Source organism: Pecten maximus, chromosome 14 (assembly GCF_902652985.1).
Source record: "Pecten maximus chromosome 14, xPecMax1.1, whole genome shotgun sequence".
Lineage (NCBI taxonomy): Eukaryota > Metazoa > Mollusca > Bivalvia > Pectinida > Pectinidae > Pecten > Pecten maximus.
This window is the reverse complement of record NC_047028.1, coordinates 36,717,247-36,737,054: the sequence shown is the minus strand read 5'-3', so window position 1 is coordinate 36,737,054 and position 19,808 is coordinate 36,717,247. Positions and strand designations below refer to the sequence as shown.

At 36.1% G+C, this 19,808-nt stretch overlaps 1 protein-coding gene across 13 annotated transcripts in view; it reads left to right on the top strand.

Annotated features, from left to right (window-relative positions):
• Positions 1 to 19,808, top strand: part of LOC117342172 (misshapen-like kinase 1) — a 116,771-nt gene that overhangs the window by 30,292 nt on the left and 66,671 nt on the right. For all 13 annotated transcript variants that reach the window (XM_033904195.1, XM_033904192.1, XM_033904194.1 and 10 more), the window contains 2 exons: positions 3,574 to 3,635; positions 5,466 to 5,563. In XM_033904195.1, the coding sequence (XP_033760086.1) occupies positions 3,574 to 3,635; positions 5,466 to 5,563 (160 nt within the window). The remainder of the gene's footprint in view (positions 1 to 3,573; positions 3,636 to 5,465; positions 5,564 to 19,808) is intronic.

Below are 19,808 nucleotides of genomic sequence, written 5' to 3'. Positions count from 1 at the left end.
TGTTACATTACTGGTGTCGGGGTCGGCCAGACCTATGTAAGTATATATAGACGTTAGAGATGTTACATTACTGGTGTCGGGGTCGGCCAGACCTATGTAAGTATAGACCGTAGAGATGGTACATTACTGGTGTCGGGGTCGGCCAGACCTATGTAAGTATATATAGACAGTAGAGATGTTACATTACTGGTGTCGGGGTCGGCCAGACCTATGTAAGTATAGACAATAGAGATGTTACATTACTGGTGTCGGGGTCGGTCAGACCTATGTAAGTATAGACCGTAGAGATGTTACATTACTGGTGTCGGGGTCGGCCAGACCTATGTAAGTATAGACAATAGAGATGTTACATTACTGGTGTCGGGGTCGGCCAGACCTATGTAAGTATAGACAGTAGAGATGTTACATTGTCGGGGTCGGCCAGACCTATGTAAGTATAGACAGTAGAGATGTTACATTACTGGTGTCGGGGTCGGCCAGACCTATGTAAGTATAGACAATAGAGATGTTACATTACTGGTGTCAGAGCCGGCCAGACCTATGTAAGTATAGACCGTAGAGATGTTACATTACTGGTGTCGGGGTCGGCCAGACCTATGTAAGTATAGACCGTAGAGATGTTACATTGTCGGGGTCGGCCAGACCTATGTAAGTATAGACAGTAGAGATGTTACATTACTGGTGTCGGGGTCGGCCAGACCTATGTAAGTATAGACAGTAGAGATGTTACATTACTGGTGTCGGGGTCGGCCAGACCTATGTAAGTATAGACAATAGAGATGTTACATTACTGGTGTCGGGGTCGGCCAGACCTATGTAAGTATAGACCGTAGAGATGTTACATTACTGGTGTCGGGGTCGGCCAGAACTATGTAAGTATAGACCGTAGAGATGTTACATTACTGGTGTCGGGGTTGGCCAGACCTATGTAAGTATAGACAATAGAGATGTTACATTACTGGTGTCGGGGTCGGCCAGACCTATGTAAGTATAGACCGTAGAGATGTTACATTACTGGTGTCGGGGTCGGCCAGACCTATGTAAGTATAGACAATAGAGATGTTACATTGTCGGGGTCGGTCAGACCTATGTAAGTATAGACCGTAGAGATGTTACATTACTGGTGTCGGGGTCGGCCAGACCTATGTAAGTATAGACAATAGAGATGTTACATTGTCGGGGTCGGCCAGACCTATGTAAGTATAGACAATAGAGATGTTACATTACTGGTGTCGGGGTCGGCCAGACCTATGTAAGTATAGACAATAGAGATGTTACATTACTGGTGTCGGGGTCGGCCAGACCTATGTAAGTATAGACCGTAGTGATGTTACATTACTGGTGTCAGGGTCGGCCAGACCTATGTAAGTATAGACCGTAGAGATGTTACATTACTGGTGTCGGGGTCGGCCAGACCTATGTAAGTATAGACAATAGAGATGTTACATTACTGGTGTCTGGGTCGGCCAGACCTATGTAAGTATAGACAATAGAGATGTTACATTACTGGTGTCAGGGTCGGCCAGACCTATGTAAGTATAGACCGTAGAGATGTTACATTACTGGTGTCAGGGTCGGCCAGACCTATGTAATTATAGACAGTAGAGATGTTACATTACTGGTGTTGGGGTCGGCCAGACCTATGTAAGTATAGACAATAGAGATGTTACATTGTCGGGGTCGGCCAGACCTATGTAAGTATAGACAGTAGAGATGTTACATTACTGGTGTCGGGGTCGGCCAGACCTATGTAAGTATATATAGACAGTAGAGATGTTACATTACTGGTGTCGGGGTCGGCCAGACCTATGTAAGTATATATAGACAATAGAGATGTTACATTACTGGTGTCGGGGTCGGTCAGACCTATGTAAGTATAGACAATAGAGATGTTACATTACTGGTGTCGGGGTCGGCCAGACCTATGTAAGTATAGACAATAGAGATGTTACATTACTGGTGTCGGGGTCGGCCAGACCTATGTAAGTATAGACCGTAGAGATGTTACATTACTGGTGTCGGGGTCGGCCAGACCTATGTAAGTATAGACCGTAGAGATGTTACATTACTGGTGTCGGGGTCGGCCAGACCTATGTAATTATAGACAGTAGAGATGTTACATTACTGGTGTTGGGGTCGGCCAGACCTATGTAAGTATAGACCGTAGAGATGGTACATTACTGGTGTTGGGGTCGGCCAGACCTATGTAAGTATAGACAATAGAGATGTTACATTGTCGGGGTCGGCCAGAATGTAAATATGGACCGTAGAGATGTTACATTACTGAATATTTTATTTAAAAAAATGAAACATAAATGATATTTCTTGCCAATTTCTGTCTGTTGAACTGACTGACATCGTTTATTGCTCTTCTAGAAGGGAAAACGATTGCAACAAAAAATTCAAACTTTGCAAGAAATAACTTTAACTCTTTACGTACTCATTCAAATTTCGCGGTCGCTACCGGAAGTGAATGCTGGGTAGGTCCTTTGTGTATTGGAGCATATGGCTATCACATCAGACGTCGATAAAACGATCTTTTACTGATCTTTTACTGTTGTATAATGCTTAATATTAAATGAAGTTTATCATATGGAACAAGTACTGAGTACGGAAACTCTTTTACCCAATTTTTCCTTTAAAATACGGCGAAATCACCAGGCAGAATCGCGGGAAATGACATGTTAATCGGCACATGTGTCACACATGTGCAAGAAATCACGCAGCCAAAACATCGTTTTTTCGGTGTGTAAAAATATTTTACATATTTCTTACTTATTTTGATGATAAACGTTACTCAATTATATATATATTATCGTTTTTAATGATTTTATTGTGTTTAACACCTCAACAATCTCGCAGAAAACGAAAGTAAATTTGAGGCCGCCATTTTGTAGCTATGTAAACAGCTCAGCATGAACCGGCGGAATTCTTTGAAATAGACAATCTTAACGAATGAATTATGCTTCTGGTACGTAAAATATACCATCAATACAATATTTACATTGCTTTTTATTTCTTAAAAACATCATTTCCGTGTCAATTCCTTCGTATGACTATGCTAAACCAGCAAGTAATATCAACATCTTTCGCGATGTTTTACGACGATTTGAGTCGTCACAAAGGATGGAAGGCATGTTAATTGTGACGTGTGTAGTCGTCATGAAGGATACAAGAGCACATTTTTGTGACGTCTGTAGTCGTCGTGAGTACGGAAAGAGTTAAAGAAACAGGCAGTAAGATATCTAGAATGGCATGATACGAAGAGAAAATAATGTTTTATGAAAATGTTTTATGAAAATAATCATATTTTGCAGCTTAATCCTGAAATTTTCCCCAAAAATAAGAAAAAAGACTCAACCCTGCATTCATCCATCTGTCACTTTGATTACGTTTCATGTTTTTTTCCGTTTTTCATTTAATATTAGGTATAAGATAATAAATCTACCTACTTGAAGTTTTTAAGTTTAGCTCTATTAAAACAGGAATATGTATTTCTAAGTTATTCTCTTTTATTTTCACCTGACTTATATGCCCCTATTTCACCTGTGATTTTTGTGTTGTTTTCTACAGGCCCAGCGGTGGATTTAATCAAGACACACTGGAAACTCTACAGTCAATGGTGGTTCATGATGGTGAGTATCTCGCAGCGAAGTTAATTCAGCACGACATTTTCTTCATAAATATTGTTTCTGGAAGACACAACATAATTTTCTTCATAAAAATTGTTTTTGAATGACAGAGTTATCTAACTTGTCACGTTTTGCCATGTTCTAACAAAAAATAGTAAATAGTCCAAATACAACAGTAAGAATCTAAAATCTGGAAAAAAAATGCAAAATCATATATCTTTCTAGTTTACTGCAAAAAAACATAAGTATTAAAAACGTGATATGCAAATTTGATAAATTCACCAAAGATTAGCACTAAATGAATTGGTACAAAACAGGCAGGATGAAACATCCTCTTTACTAATAGATTGTAAATTTTTTTAGGAAGGTTTAACCACACAGATTATTTTGAAAGGTTTCATGTTTTGTAATAATAATATACTAAAGTGTTATTGTGTTCCTTTGAAATGGCAGACATATTGTAAAAGTACTGCTCCTTCTTGATTATGTCCAAACAAAGTTTAGGGACAAATTATTAGTTCTATTTCTTATTTCTTCAACTTTCTTCTGCCAAGGTTTCAACCACGTTTCTCAAAACTGTAGGGCAGAATTCAACGAAACTTCACAAGAGTGTTCTTGTATGACCGGCAGGGCTCAAGAATATCTTTGTCTTATTGGTCATGTGACCAGTTAGCTGGACTAAGACCTCTGATTGGTCGAAATTTAAATCTTGTCTGATTTTGATGAAATTTGGTATATATGTGTATTATGACACTACAATGTTACTTTGGGGATCATTAAGGGGACATATGTAATGGTTCCCATTACAATAGGGGGGCCGCGGTGGCCGAGTGGTTAATGTGTCCTGACACTTTAACACTAGCCCTCCACCTCTGGGTGGCGAGTTCGAAACCTACGTGGGGCAGTTGCCAGGTACTGACCGTAGGCCGGTGGTTTTTCTCTGGGTACTCTGGCTTTCCTCCACCTCCAAAACCTGGCACGTCCTTAAATGACCCTGGCTGTTAATAGGACGTTAAACAAAAAAAAAAATAAATAAATAAAAAAAAATCCCATTACAGTTAGTACTTGTCCCTTCAGCTTAGGTCCTTCCAATACAATTTTGTTCTGGACATGAAATTTGAACTGTTGAGGACGTCATGATGAAATCTGAAACATAAATACCTCATTTATGGGTGGTGTGCAATTCACTACAATTTGGTCACTGTAATCTTGACCTGGAAGTCAAAGGTCAAACATGCAAAATCCAGGAAAATTCTTTTCTGAGCAATAATTTTATAGCTATTTATGATGTTTTAGTGAAACTTGACACATACTTGCATCGCCTACAGCCTGTGGACAATGCAATGGGATAATTAGGTCACTGTGACCAAGGGGAGAGCTACATGTATGTTTTTGTAACAGGTTTCTTGTTCAGTAGCTTTTGGTAAGAGTTTAGAAACTTTGTAAAGGTTAAGAAAAAAAAATGGATAAAAAATTAATAAGAAAAAATGATTTAGAAAAAAATAATGCTTAAAAATTAATGATTAAGAAAAAAATAATGGTTTAGAAAATATAAATGAAGAAAAAAATAATGGGTCAGCAAAAATTTAATGATTTAGCAAAAATTTTATGATTTAGCAAAAATTTAATGATTTAGCAAAAATTTAATGATTTAGCAAAAATTTAATGATTTAGCAAAGGTTGTAAGGTCCTCACAATAGTTTAAGGGTTTAGGTTTAGGAAAGGCAGTAAGGGCTAAAGATATTTATTAAGGCCTATAAAAAGTTGTAAGGGGTTAGCAAAGCTTTGAAGTCTTAAATAGAAATGTAACTAACCAGCTAACACTGTTTGTAGATGTCCCGGACCCCATTGTGGGAAACCGACACGGACGACAGACAGAAGTGAAGAGGGAGAGAGACGAAGACGACGACAATACTCTGATGGTGCGACGGGTAAGTACAGTCAGTTTATCTATTTATAGCTTACGATATCTGGAGATGAATATTTATATATCTATTTATATAACAAATATACCTGTATACTTGTATCTCTACAACTGTGAACATGTAGTCATACCTGTTCACAGATTTAGACGAACACTCGTATCTCTACAACTGTGAACAAATATACCTGTTCACAGTTTTAGACGAACACTCGTATCTCTACAACTGTGAACATGTAGTCATACCTGTTCACAGTTTTAGACGAACACTCGTATCTCTACAACTGTGAACAAATATACCTGTTCACAGTTTTAGACGAACACTCGTATCTCTACAACTGTGAACAAATATACCTGTTCACAGTTTTAGACGAACACTCGTATCTCTACAACTGTGAACAAATATACCTGTTCACAGTTTTAGACGAACACTCGTATCTCTACAACTGTGAACAAATATACCTGTTCACAGTTTTAGACGAACACTCGTATCTCTACAACTGTGAACAAATATACCTGTTCACAGTTTTAGACGAACACTCGTATCTCTACAACTGTGAACAAATATACCTGTTCACAGTTTTAGACGAACACTCGTATCTCTACAACTGTGAACAAATATACCTGTTCACAGTTTTAGACGAACACTCGTATCTCTACAACTGTGAACAAATATACCTGTTCACAGTTTTAGACGAACACTCGTATCTCTACAACTGTGAACAAATATACCTGTTCACAGTTTTAGACGAACACTCGTATCTCTACAACTGTAAACAAATATACCTGTTCACAGCTCTGGTTGAACACATAAATCTCAATGTCTGTGAACAAATATACCTGTTCACAGTTTTGAACAAGCACTCATCTCTCCAAAAAACATTTTCAGACAAAAAATTCCTTTCATGGTGTTGTCGCTGATGTTAAAACAACTATTGTTGCATTTCTTACTTTGTAGTGATTACTTTTCATTTTGCAATCGTAATTATAGAGATGTTTCAATTACGCAAAACTAAAACAATATTATTGTTTTATTTTGAGTATGATTATTACTGTAGTATTTACGATAGAAATATTGTTACGGTAAACCTCCGGTTACCCTGAACACGCAGATAGTTCGAACATGCATTTTTTTCTAGAAAAAAAAATTGTTTTCAGCTAGTAATAGTTCGAACTCTGGTTGTTTATAACTGACACGATTTCAGATAATTTGAACTTATCAGATGAAGAACGTAAACTATACATATTTTCGTAGTGTTTGACTGTCTGCTGAAGGAAATCCCCCCAGGGTGAAATACCAGGGTACTATCATGTTTTAAGTATAGGCATATTGCAGCAGTACACATGTGTCCTCTAGCCTGTTTCCAATAGTATTGAAGACGGTTGTCTTAAACCACAAGGCTTATTGCTGTGTTTTTTAATCAAACTTTTATTAGTTTTCAAATTTTAGTCATTTTGTTTACTGGACGTGAGGTATTTAAAAAGTAACGTGTTTCAGACACAGTTTTAAAGTGATCAAGTCACTTTTCATTGGTCAGTCATATTCTGGATGAGAATATCAGAGTAGAAAACATTAAAGAATTTTAAAATAAAAAGGTAAAATTCAGCCATATTGTTTAGTGGATAGGCAAGGAGAGATAAGAACGTTACACAGTAGACAAAGTTATTACCAAAAATATTGGGATATTTATTTTAACAAATCTTAGACATATCGAAAAACGTTATGTCTGCACTCGTGTCCTGACCGGGCCTCAAACTCAATGGCACCCAATCACCTAGCCAGAAATACCTGCAGCTTCAATACTATCGCTGTGTCACATTGGTGTTCGTTTATATATATATATATATATATTTTTATATGATATAAAATCTCATTTGGAAAACTAAGTGTTAATTACAGACAGATTTGTTGGATTTGACATTGAGACTGTCACAAGTTGTTTGATTTTCGTTGAATTTATTTAGTCAAATATTTCCTTGCAGCAATTTTTTGTGTTCAATGAATATTTCAATGAAATTGTAAGTGAAAAGTGTTGTTTGTTATTGACCATTCTGCTGTCGCTATTTCCAAAAGCAATTTCCATCTAATTAATTGGCCATTAATAGGGAAAACTAACAATGCTGTTGCTTATGTAATTATTTTCATGGCTTGTTTTTGTGTTGAATTAAAAGTTAAATTCATTAATTACTTGAATGTGTAAAATTATATCAGATTAAGAGATATCTGTGACAGAAATTTGTCATATATCACTTGTCCAGCTTTTACTCATGCTGATTAAAACCTCCAGTTCTGCTGTGTTGCTACTTCCCTAAGTGTGTATTTATTTTTTGTTGTGAAATAAAATGTTTTTAAAAAAAAAATTATGATTATAAAAATTTTACCAAGCTGATGATGTCAAATTAACATTATGAAAAAAGTGAAAAAAATTATTGCTTGTGATTTAAAGATACATATTAATAAATTAATTTATTCCTAATTGAAAATCATTATTTGAAATGCAGATATGTTTTTGGATATTTTTAAGAAATGTCTGATTATTGGAATATTTGAACAAAGCAAACGCAGAAATGTGATGATTAAGATGTGGAATTATTCAGCGCCGTTATTAAGTTAAAAGTGAAATGAAGGACAGAAGAAATTGACACATCTGTGTTTTTTAGCCGTGGGACACACTCATAAACTCTGTACCTGTATGGTAGTTTTAATTATCAAAGAAGATTGAAAAAGCAGCAAGCACTTGGTAAATCATGCCCGCCTGCTAGCAATGGTGACCATTTATATTTCAGTAATGAAACAAAATACCTGTATTGGCATTAAATCTTGAGAGAGAATCGAAGTGCAGCAGCTCCGAACCATAAAATTGCTGGTTGGCTTGCTGGGTGACAATTTGTATCTTGACGAAGAACCTAACCGTCAACATTAAATGTTGAGAGGTTGTAAAGCATGCTCTGTTGGGGACCATATTTCCACGTAATCTTGTTAAGACTACAATTTATTTCGCCCAGATTCAATATTGACAGAATCTAGCACTTGGCCCCGGTTAGAGTTCCTTTGTCAATTCTGCTCCAATAATTCAGCTTTTATCATCACATAATTTTTTTGACAATTTTTTTTTTAACGTAACCACCCCTGCTCCTTACTACAGAAAGGGCAGACGAACTGATGTCTCCATGTCGCTTCAAATTAAGTTTGGGATGAGGAAGGTTTTTGTGATTACGAAGATTTATTTTTGGTTATGTATTGTTGCCCTGCGATGTTTATGGTCGAATGTCTGCCCCGATTACTGTCATTGTTGATTAGAAACTATACGGAGCGGTTTATTATCTGTGAGGACATCCCTGGCCTGGCACCTCTGTCAGCGTAGCACCAACGACATCACAAAGGCTTCCGCGATTGAGGTCTTACTGAAGACAAGTCAGAAATGTCAGTCTATATTTTCTCTTCTTCTTTGAAATATGAAATTGATTTTAGCATCTGTCAGCTGTGCTGTAACACGAGGCTCCTCCTGTTTGAAATATGGCCGCCCTCTTCGTGTCATAATGGATCACACATCTATATGGCGTTTATAAGTGATGGCAGAAATGTAGATACTCTTCCTGTTGATGTCTTTGTGTGAGAGATGAGGTGATGTAAAACACTCCTGTCCTCGTGGCCCCTGACCCTCCCCTCGTGGCCTCTCTTGGTCTATATTAGCCCCTATTAACCCCATGTGTGATGCCTGTATCAGCCCACTCGAGGCCTCTCTTAGCCTATATTGGCCCCTATTAAACCCATGTGTGATCCCTGTATCAGACCCTTGTCTCACATTCTTTTGCCCCATAATTATCTCCAGCTCCTTGCCTTTCGTATTGGTCAACATTACGTAAAACATGTTCAAATGACAATCCTGTGTTTTTTTTTGTTTTTTTTTAAATTGAAAATATATATATGTATATGAAAAATAACAAAAAAATAACAAAAAAATAAGACTCAAATATATCTATTATTTTTTTCTGGTTCTCAGTATCCAGTAAGTATGTAGAATAATATAACTTACGAAACACTTCTTGATTTAAGTAAAGCATATAAGCACTTCAATCTATATATATATATTTATTAAAATTTTTTGATAACCTTTGCATAAAAAATCAGCATAGGCCAATATAATTGTCCAGTTTTTTTTATGATTTAAGAATTTGGTGGTTTTAGACTACGTATTTGCTGTGATTTGATCCATTCTTTGCGCCATACTGTCTACAAACTAAAGATTAAAACCTACTTGATACGTGAAAATTACACATATTAGCACTTTTGCCACTAGCTGGATCACTGCAATTTGGTGTTGATCGTGTGTTATTAGGTGAAACAGGAGCCCGACTGCGGTCACCGTATTGAGGCGGTCAGGTGCACCGCTTCCTGATAAATGCTTGAGATTATCTGGTCGTAGCACCGCTTTATTGCCGATATATCACAAGATCTGATAGATATCTGTGAAATTGTCTATTAATCTTTGTCATTGTGTATTGTAGATATTGGATATTTATAATGCCAGTCATTTGGGGTTAGTATAGGAAGACCCATGAGTCAGACAGAAAAAAAAATCATTTTCCTGTGTAATCACTTGACAGGGTGTCAATATCACCCCTACAAACAGCGTATCCGTATTTTCAATACAATGTTTTTATCGAGATTAAAAACCCCAACAATAACCTTATAGATGTATTTATAAGAAAATAATCAAAGGTTTTTATTTCAATTTTTTTTCAGAATTTAAACCCTCGGTGTTAATCATTTCATACCGTGTTGATAAAAACTGGAGTTAATTTGATTTCAATCCGGATTGTTATGAATACATTCAACTTATTATATTGTCATGTTAGATTTTGATTTATCGTAAGTTTAATGTACTAACTAGGTCTGGGTCATTGTCCAATTTTCTTTGTGTAATAAGATATCATGTATTGTAGATTTTATAGCAAGCTTTCTCAATATGGGTTTATATTATTTGGGGGAGATGTTCAGTGCCAGGTAGAAAAAATATACAAGGAAATTTTCTTACACTTAATCAATCTCAAAAGACTCCAAATTAATATTGTTCATGTGAGGAAAGTGAGATATTGCAAAAAAATACAAAAAAGGGGTAAAAAAAACAATAGTAATAAAAAAAAAGAATAATTAATAAAATAAAAAAGAAGATTTTTTTATGTGAATTTGCTTTCGGTTGTTTAAGTGACCAAACAAACAAAATATACTTTAAAGGGACATTTTTTGTGTGTAAAATGAATAATATCAAAACTTTTAATAAATAATGTAGGTCAGTAAATCAGTATATGACCTATAAGCTAGATGAGTAGGTCTTCACAGTTGTGTAGTTTTATTTGCAGATTTTGCACTCCATGATTTTAACACATTATCTGGAAACTCGTGATATATCGAGAGTATTGTCTTCACCTGCTAAATCAGATGTAACCCACTTTATGGAGCATGGGACTATTAACACAATGCTGTCTATATAGGACACACACAACAAAGAAAAATCTTCACAGTAGACAATGTCTTTCTCTCCGAACTAACTTCCTTTTAGATTTGTTCGCATTCTCGTAAACTAGAATCTAGTGCTCAGTGTATAAGATAATACAATAGCCGACCAACCCCTCATTCCGGCAGATTGAATTAGATGGCTGTAGCGTTCTCCCTACACCAAATGTCGGTGAGATTCGGCTGCTGGATGACAATCCTCTCCGGATCAATGTAATTGCATTGTGATGTAAGACAGGTTTTTTAGACTCCCACACTAAATGTGGGTAATACTTTTAAAACCAATTTTCTGGCAATATTTACTTCTTCTAGGAATTGATATATTGGATTAAATGTCTTACAGCACCTGGCTTACTCCGTCGTAAAAGTATGGTCAGTCTTCAGTAAGGAAATGATATCAGTTAACTTGTCCTAGTTTGTCTTTAAAATGAGTTATAGGTCCTAGTTTGTCTTTAACCTGAATTATAGGTTCTAGTTTGTCTTTAACCTGAGTTATAGGTCATAGTTTGTCTTTAACCTGAGTTATAGGTCTTAGTTTGTCTTTAACCTGAGTTATAGGTCTTAGTTTGTCTTTAACCTGAGTTATAGGTTCTAGTTTGTCTTTAACCTGAGTTATAGGTCATAGTTTGTCTTGAACCTGAGTTATAGGTCCTAGTTTGTCTTTAACCTGAGTTAACAGGTTCTAGTTTGTCTTTAACCTGAGTTAACAGGTCATAGTTTGTCTTTAAAATGAGTTAAGGTCCTAGGTTATCTTTAACCTGAGTTATAGGTTCTAGTTTGTCTTTAACCTGAGTTATAGGTCCTAGTTTGTCTTTAACCTGAGTTATAGGTCCTAGTTTGTCTTTAACCTGAGTTATAGGTCTAGTTTGTCTTTAACCTGAGTTATAGGTCCTAGTTTGTCTTTAACCTGAGTTATAGGTCCTAGTTTGTCTTTAACCTGAGTTAACATGTCCTAGTTTGTCTTTAACCTGAGTTATAGGTCTAGTTTGTCTTTAACCTGAGTTATAGGTCCTAGTTTGTCTTTAACTTGAGTTATAGGTCCTAGTTTGACTTTAACTTGAGTTATAGGTCCTAGTTTATTGTTAACCTGAGTTAACAGGTCCTAGTTTGTCTTTAACCTGAGTTATAGGTCCTAGTTTGTATTTAACCTGAGTTATAGGTTCTAGTTTGTCTTTAACCTGAGTTATAGGTCCTAGTTTGTCTTTAACCTGAGTTATAGGTTCTAGTTTGTCTTTAACCTGAGTTATAGGTCCTAGTTTGTCTTTAAAATGAGTTAAGGTCCTAGGTTATCTTTAACCTGAGTTATAGGTTCTAGTTTGTCTTTAACCTGAGTTATAGGTCCTAGTTTGTCTTTAACCTGTGTTATAGGTCCTAGTTTGTCTTTAACCTGAGTTATAGGTCCTAGTTTGTCTTTAACCTGAGTAATAGGTCCTAGTTTGTCTTTAACCTGAGTTATAGGTCCTAGTTTGTCTTTAACCTGAGTAATAGGTCCTAGTTTGTCTTTAACCTGAGTTATAGGTTCTAGTTTGTCTTTAACCTGAGTTATAGGTCCTAGTTTGTCTTTAACCTGAGTTATAGGTCCTAGTTTGTTGTTAACCTGAGTTAACAGGTCCTAGTTTGTCTTTAACCTGAGTTAACAGGTCATAGTTTGTCTTTAACCTGAGTTATAGGTCTTAGTTTGTCTTTAACCTGAGTTAACATGTCCTAGTTTGTCTTTAACCTGAGTTATAGGTTCTAGTTTGTCTTTAACCTGAGTTATAGGTCCTAGTTTGTCTTTAACCTGAGTTATAGGTCCTAGTTTGTTGTTAACCTGAGTTAACAGGTCCTAGTTTGTCTTTAACCTGAGTTAACAGGTCATAGTTTGTCTTTAACCTGAGTTATAGGTCTTAGTTTGTCTTTAACCTGAGTTAACATGTCCTAGTTTGTCTTTAACCTGAGTTATAGGTCTCAGTTTGTCTTTAACCTGAGTTAACATGTCCTAGTTTGTCTTTAACCTGAGTTAATAGGTCCTAGTTTGTCTTTAACCTGAGTTATAGGTCCTAGTTTGTCTTTAACCTGAGTTATAGGTCCTAGTTTGTTGTTAACCTGAGTTAACAGGTCATAGTTTGGCTTTTACCATCATTGCTCTGCAAATCTCATCACTTCCTCCCAACTCATCATTGGTCACACACATCTCATAAATATTTCGTCAGTTCCTCCCGACTCATCTCATGCACATCTCACAAATATCTCATTACTTCCTCCCGACTCATCAATGGTCACACACATCTCATAAATATCTCATCACTTCTGAAGTATGTTGGGTCCTTTCGACTCTTCACAATTCATACAGATACAAATTAATTTATTTTCCCATTAACAAACTTTTTGTCTCCTTAATTGGAGAGTTCCATTTCTGCCGTCTGATGGTTTGGTTTTTAGTCCGGAGTTTGATGGTTCCACAGGATAAGACAATGCCGACCGAGCACGGGGATCGGCAGGCTGTGTGTTAGAACCTCTAAAGGGGGCCATTACATCCTGGTGAGACGGAGTACACCCGAGGGAGTCGGCCCATTACAGACGCCCAAAGATCTCTCCTCTCACAGACCCGCTTAATGTTGACATTGACACCCCATATTTTGTTTGTCTTTTGAATGAAAGATGAAGAAGTGTTATCATGATGTCAAAAAATTATAATGACAAGCAAAAATATAAATCTCATTTTGAACGCGAATAAAGTATTGAAATGAGATTGTTAACAAAGGCCGTAGCAGCATGTGTCGTTGAGATTCTGGAACTGATGTATTTGTTTTTAGAATTATAGAGCTTAGGATGTCAATGTTCTTGGCTCCTTGAAATTAAGTATGGGTTGTGGTGTCACACATGCTTACAGATAAAGGGATTTGAGATGGATGAATTTAAATGATATACAAATTAAGTATGGGTTGTGGTGTCACACATGCTTACAGATAAAGGGATTTGAGATGGATGAATTTAAATGATATACAAATTAAGAAGCCAAGTAGATTTAACTTCTAATCGTATCTTATAGATCATATATATCATGATTATTATCAAATCTAAATTTTGCATGATTTATGAAAAAAACTGAATATCAATATTGATCATAAGCTGTGACATAATATGCTATAGAGTAGATTTCCAGATTAATTAGGGGGAAAATAAAAAAAAAATAAAATTCTCGTGGCAGTATGACTAGCTAATGTTAACAGCTGTATCGGTGAGTTGTAGGATTACTAAGTATGGTGAATGAACGAGTCCATGTATTTGTCAACAAGTTTGTTTGATAACTGTCTGGAATATTACACAGCCAAGATACTATAATACCCATTCATTAAACATGTGATGGAAAGGCTGCCGTCTCTGGAGTCAGATTTCCTATAAATTCCTTACACAAAAATCCCATTCATTGTTTAAAGACTATTGGGAAAGTAAATACTTCTGAAAGTGTGCATGTTGACACATAAATATGTCCTTTTCTAATGTTTATTGTGATGACTCATTTAACCACAAATTTGCACCTAGAATAATTTCAGGATTGTTGACCAGTTGTGAAAAACATTTTTTCCAGGATACATTTTGTCCAATTAAGTAAACAAATACTGTGCAATGCTTTTTTAATGAGGAAAAATGTGAAGTGAAATGTAACTTTTATGTATTGAAAATCATCCCTGAATTAATATCTTAAGAAATTTTGATAAATGATTAATGTGTCGTGCATAAGCAAACACAAATTGGTGACAAAAAAAAAAAAATAAATGAAAAACATTCTTACTTTAGAATACATATAATGTTGAAGTATTTGTAGCGTCCAGACAGAGTAAAAGAGAAAATCGTAACAGTGACGTTTGTTATAAAGTGTTGGAGTGTTTGTAGACACACTGAATAGACCCATTATGCGTGGCTTATTACACACTTCAAATATTTAAAAGTCCTCAGGTCGTTGGATTTGTTGATTGTAAACAATCAATGAAAACTAATCATTGAAGTTTAACCTTTTATCAACATAAAGGTCGTCTTTTGTATGACTGGAGTTTCCGAGTAATGCAATACTTCGCCAGACGTGCGACAATTGGACGCTGATAGGTGAGAGGTGCCCTCTTACGGGTGCCAGTGGCGACTTCAGATATCGTCAGCTGTACGGAAGTAAACAATTGTATGTCTATCAGTCGACAGCCATATTGGTGAAAAAAAACTTGCACTACATTTGTAGCTTGCTGTCTGACAAATTCATTGAACAGGCGCACTAACGTTTTATGAATGAACCGCTCACAGACGGGTTTCATCATTCGCCGAACATGAAATAGTAATATTGCTTTTCAGCATTCGTGTAAAACAAGAGAGTTCTGCCACCTACAAAGTGGCCGTGCTCGATTGTAACAGGTCGGGGCCCCTGTCGGCACTTAGCCCTAGACAACTGTCCCACACTCTTCTATCCCACAACATCAATATTACGACGTGTTTGTGTGTTACATCTTTTTTTTTTTCCTGAGGGAACCAGTTAAGTGGATGGTTTTTATCTAGAGATGCGGTACATGAGTCCAAGGCGATCTACTGGCTCAACTGGGCTGGCTTTTGACACCAAGTGCTGGTGATTAGGATCTCTATACTTGATGTCGTTAAACGATCTGTCATTAGGGTTAAGTACGGGGATGAAAAGTACAGCCTCAATATTAGTCTGTTTTGGTCAACGTGGGGACTGCACTCACAGTTATTGTCTCAAGTCGTTGAGAAACAACAAACATTTGGGAAAAGGGGTGCATAGATATGCAAAGTTGAAATTCATTCTTTTGGTCAATTTAGGAAGAATTACTGCCTTGATATTGGCAAAATAAAAAAATAAAGAGACACTATGAAAATTTTGGAAAAAGAAATGTATCATGAGGTTTGAAATTCACTTTTTTAGTCAATTTAAAAGTATTTCTTGACAGTAACAGAATCTTCATTGGAAGATAAACTCTTCTAGCTCAAGATGTGCCTCTGTTAAACTAATATAGCCTTCTGGTCATGCTGGGTAATGCTGGAAAATGTTTCATAATCTTAAATTCATTTTCCAGCATCTGGACCAATTTCCATCCCAAACTCATTTCAAGAAGAGAACCCTATAATTACATGTGATAGTTTTCAGCACAGGACCACGTTGGGTTTCATTTGAAGGGTTTTTGCAGGTTAGTTTGGGCCTGGGTAGTGTTAAGTCTGGTGTGTTGATATTTTACATGTAAACAAATAAACAAACACGGATTGGAGAAATGTAAATAAGTTCAGCCTTTTAAGTGGAAGAGATTTGTGTGCAGGTGCAGTTGTATATATATTGTGGTGTTTGTTGGTTTAGTTGTATCACATGGAGGGAAAGCAATGATAATGATCGAGTTTACTGATAGAGGTCGATACCCAACACAATATCATGTTTATATTAAATGTATATGATGAATTCTGCAGGCGATTCCTCTGAACCATCAACAGCACGATAATTAAAGTACCATCTTTGACCAGAGTTATGCACTGTAGGATAGTTTTAACAGCTTGTCCATAGAAATTAAGTAAATATTGTCGTTTAGTAGGGGGAAAAAAAGCAGTGTTCAAGAATAAATCAACACAAGGTGCTGTACACAGCACCTCAAATGTTATAGTTTTGTCAGAGGAAAACAATAATATAATTCTGCAGTAATATGTTACATTAACAGGAATTTTATCATAAAATTTGAAAAAAAATTTGTTATAATCAGGAATTCTGCAATAATATGTTATATTAATCGGAATTTTATCATAAAATTTGATTTTTTTTTTGTTATAATCAGGAATTCTGCAAAAAAAAAACGCAACCCGGATTCTTATATTTTTTAAGGAAACTTAAAATGACTGAACATAATAATACTAAAATACCAATTCTATTAAATTTGATGACATGTACCGTAATATTGTATGCAAGTTTAGGTCATTTAATTCAGCTTCAGTCTGTAATAATTTCAATGGGATAAGAGTCGTCCTCAACTTTAAATCCAGCTGATTCAATTGAAAGTCTTCCAAGAGTAAATCTATGTATGTGTCTGATGTAGCAGGCTTCTTGTCGTCATCACAAGTGCATCTGAAATTATTTAAAATCCCAATTAAGGAAGTGTGGCCCTCTTCAGACTTGTTTAGATTAGGGTTGGCTGTGTAGACAGTAAGTCACCCCCAGTGACTGATACAGGTATAGGGAGGCGTCCTCTGTTACGTAGGGATCCCTGGGGCTGGGACGGAAGTTTCTGCAGTAAATTGCAGGATGCTCCTATCGAAGAATCCATTTGATATTAAGTGTTATATTAACACATGTCACCCGGTCAAATATACCAGTAAAATTGAGGATTTTAGTTTAGCAGGGGCCTGATCAGAAGCAGATGTCGGCTTAGTCGGAGTGATAAGTCAGGAAGCAGGACGGCTCTTTCTTCCTCTTTTTAATACGACAGACATTTTGTTCCATCTTTGAGAGTGATAAAGCATGGTGGTTAGTCCTCGGATCAGATTAGATGTAAATGATCTCCGTGGAGTTTGATGATGGTCTGTACAAAATGTAAAAGTGTATTTAGGGTTGGAAACACCGAAATCAACTTCAGACATGGTTAGATTAACTACAGTCCAACATGCAGATGGTTATGGTTTGATTCACACTCGTACAACCTGGATACTTCCTGTGAAATCGAGAAATCTTGAAGCTGTTTGAATCATGATCTTCCTGGGGCATCAGGTGTGAGGATGAGATCAAGGTCGGCAGAGAAAACATATCCTGGACCCTCAACTTACTAATATATATTATGAGTCTCTTAAAATGTATGCCCCTGCCATGTAATTAGCTAATCTCAGGAACTGCTGATGCGATCCTCACCAAAGTGTTTCGGCCGTGTGTCAATTGGCAGTATGGGCATTTATGTCTTGCAGACATTTTCTAGTTTCTATTTTATATATTTTTCTATTGATATGGTAGATTGTCTGCATTTCCAAATCCATTAAATTCTCTGCATTTTCAGATGAAGACTGCATTAATTATTACCTGAAACAGTCATGCAGATAGTATAAAATATTTGGAAATGATTTAAAAAAAGAAATTCGAAAAAAAACTCCAATTTAGAAATTTAATTTTTTGAACACTAAGAACTGTTATGAATGGGAGAGGTGTCGGACATGGTCAGCATATGACTTAAAGAGAAATACAGACCTTAACTATTAAATCAGAATGATTATGTCGGACACACTGGACAGAGTAGTTTAGCGTGGTATCAAGATATATATCTACACAAGACACTTTATCTGTAAATTTCTCGATTGGTGGGAAATATTTAGAGGTGTTGAAAAACAATAAAAAATGGTGATTCATGATAAGTATATCACACCAATAGAAATTTTATATCCTTCTTTAATCTTGAATCTGTCATAGTCGGTTGTTTAATCTCCAAACCTGTCACAGTCCGACATTTTCACCAAATTTTACTGTATATTTGAGATATCCCACCGCAGCCACCGTTTGTACTGTCAGGGCTCTCGTGGTAGTCCTGATGTGGTTTTGTCTCGATGGTCTCAGGCCCAGTTCACCAAAAATGGTTAAGTTATTCATTTTAATTCATTGATATAATTCATTGTAAATCATTTTACCATATAAGAACACTTTTGTTGTTTCTTAAGAAAGCTTGAACTGAAAATTCATGTCACCTTTTTTATCTTCATTTATTTAATTTAGAAAATAAATTTTTGTTTCATTATTGAATGGAATCTTCTTTCAAAAAATTGTTTTTCCTGAAAGGTCACAGGTACTTAGAGTTTTGTTTAAATTGGCTAATTTGTTTTCATAAATATCTTGTTGAATGATATATTGTCGTTCTTCATTCTGTCAAAGAAATTATTTTTTCCATTTTCAAGACAAATTCTCTAACACTGTTTGAATCATTTGGCGATTAATCATGAACGAGATTGTCATTTTGGTATGCACAGTTAACAAAGAAAATGTTGAATTTTCGTTAGGAAAAAAAAATGTGATTAATTTTGATTGCAAGCTCTTTTCGTCTCTGACGATACAGAAATGAAATTACGAGAGACAAACTCATGCCTAGAAATAAAAAACTATGAAAGCCATCACAAAGGGGAGAGATTTCATATTGTAATTTGGAAAGCCATAGATGGTATCGTGCAGGCACTGCCCAGCCGTGGATTACGCTGTTCTGTTGCATGAAGTGATGATTAAATGCAACTTCAGTGTTTTTTTTCTGGTCGTTGGAGAGGCTGCATTACGAGATTGACACTCTGTTCCGCACACAGGACAATTACTCCGAGAATGGATCTTTCCTGTCCGTGTTCAAGGCAGCGTCATAACAACACAATGCCAGCTAGAATGGATTGCTGTGATTTGAAACATGAGGGCGCATTCTGATACACAGGGACATATATAGTGCCGAGGCATGTCAGGCTTCAAGACTCGTAATTTTCACACCAACGCCGGTGTTTTTCTTGGAAAGTCTGTAATTTATACAGATGAGTGTTACACACTGTAATTAACAGCTGAAAATTATACCTAATTATTGGAGAGTAAAAAGGACGGAAAATGAAGATTGCCGTGCGACTGATACATGTTTTACTGCCTTCCGTCCTCGTGCTTTTACAAATTTTCAACATTTTATCCGTCACACGACAAGCTGACAATTAATTATTGGGTCCAAAAACACCTTAAATTTGCCAGATTCCGACCATGGTCACGCAAGTTTTTAATTCA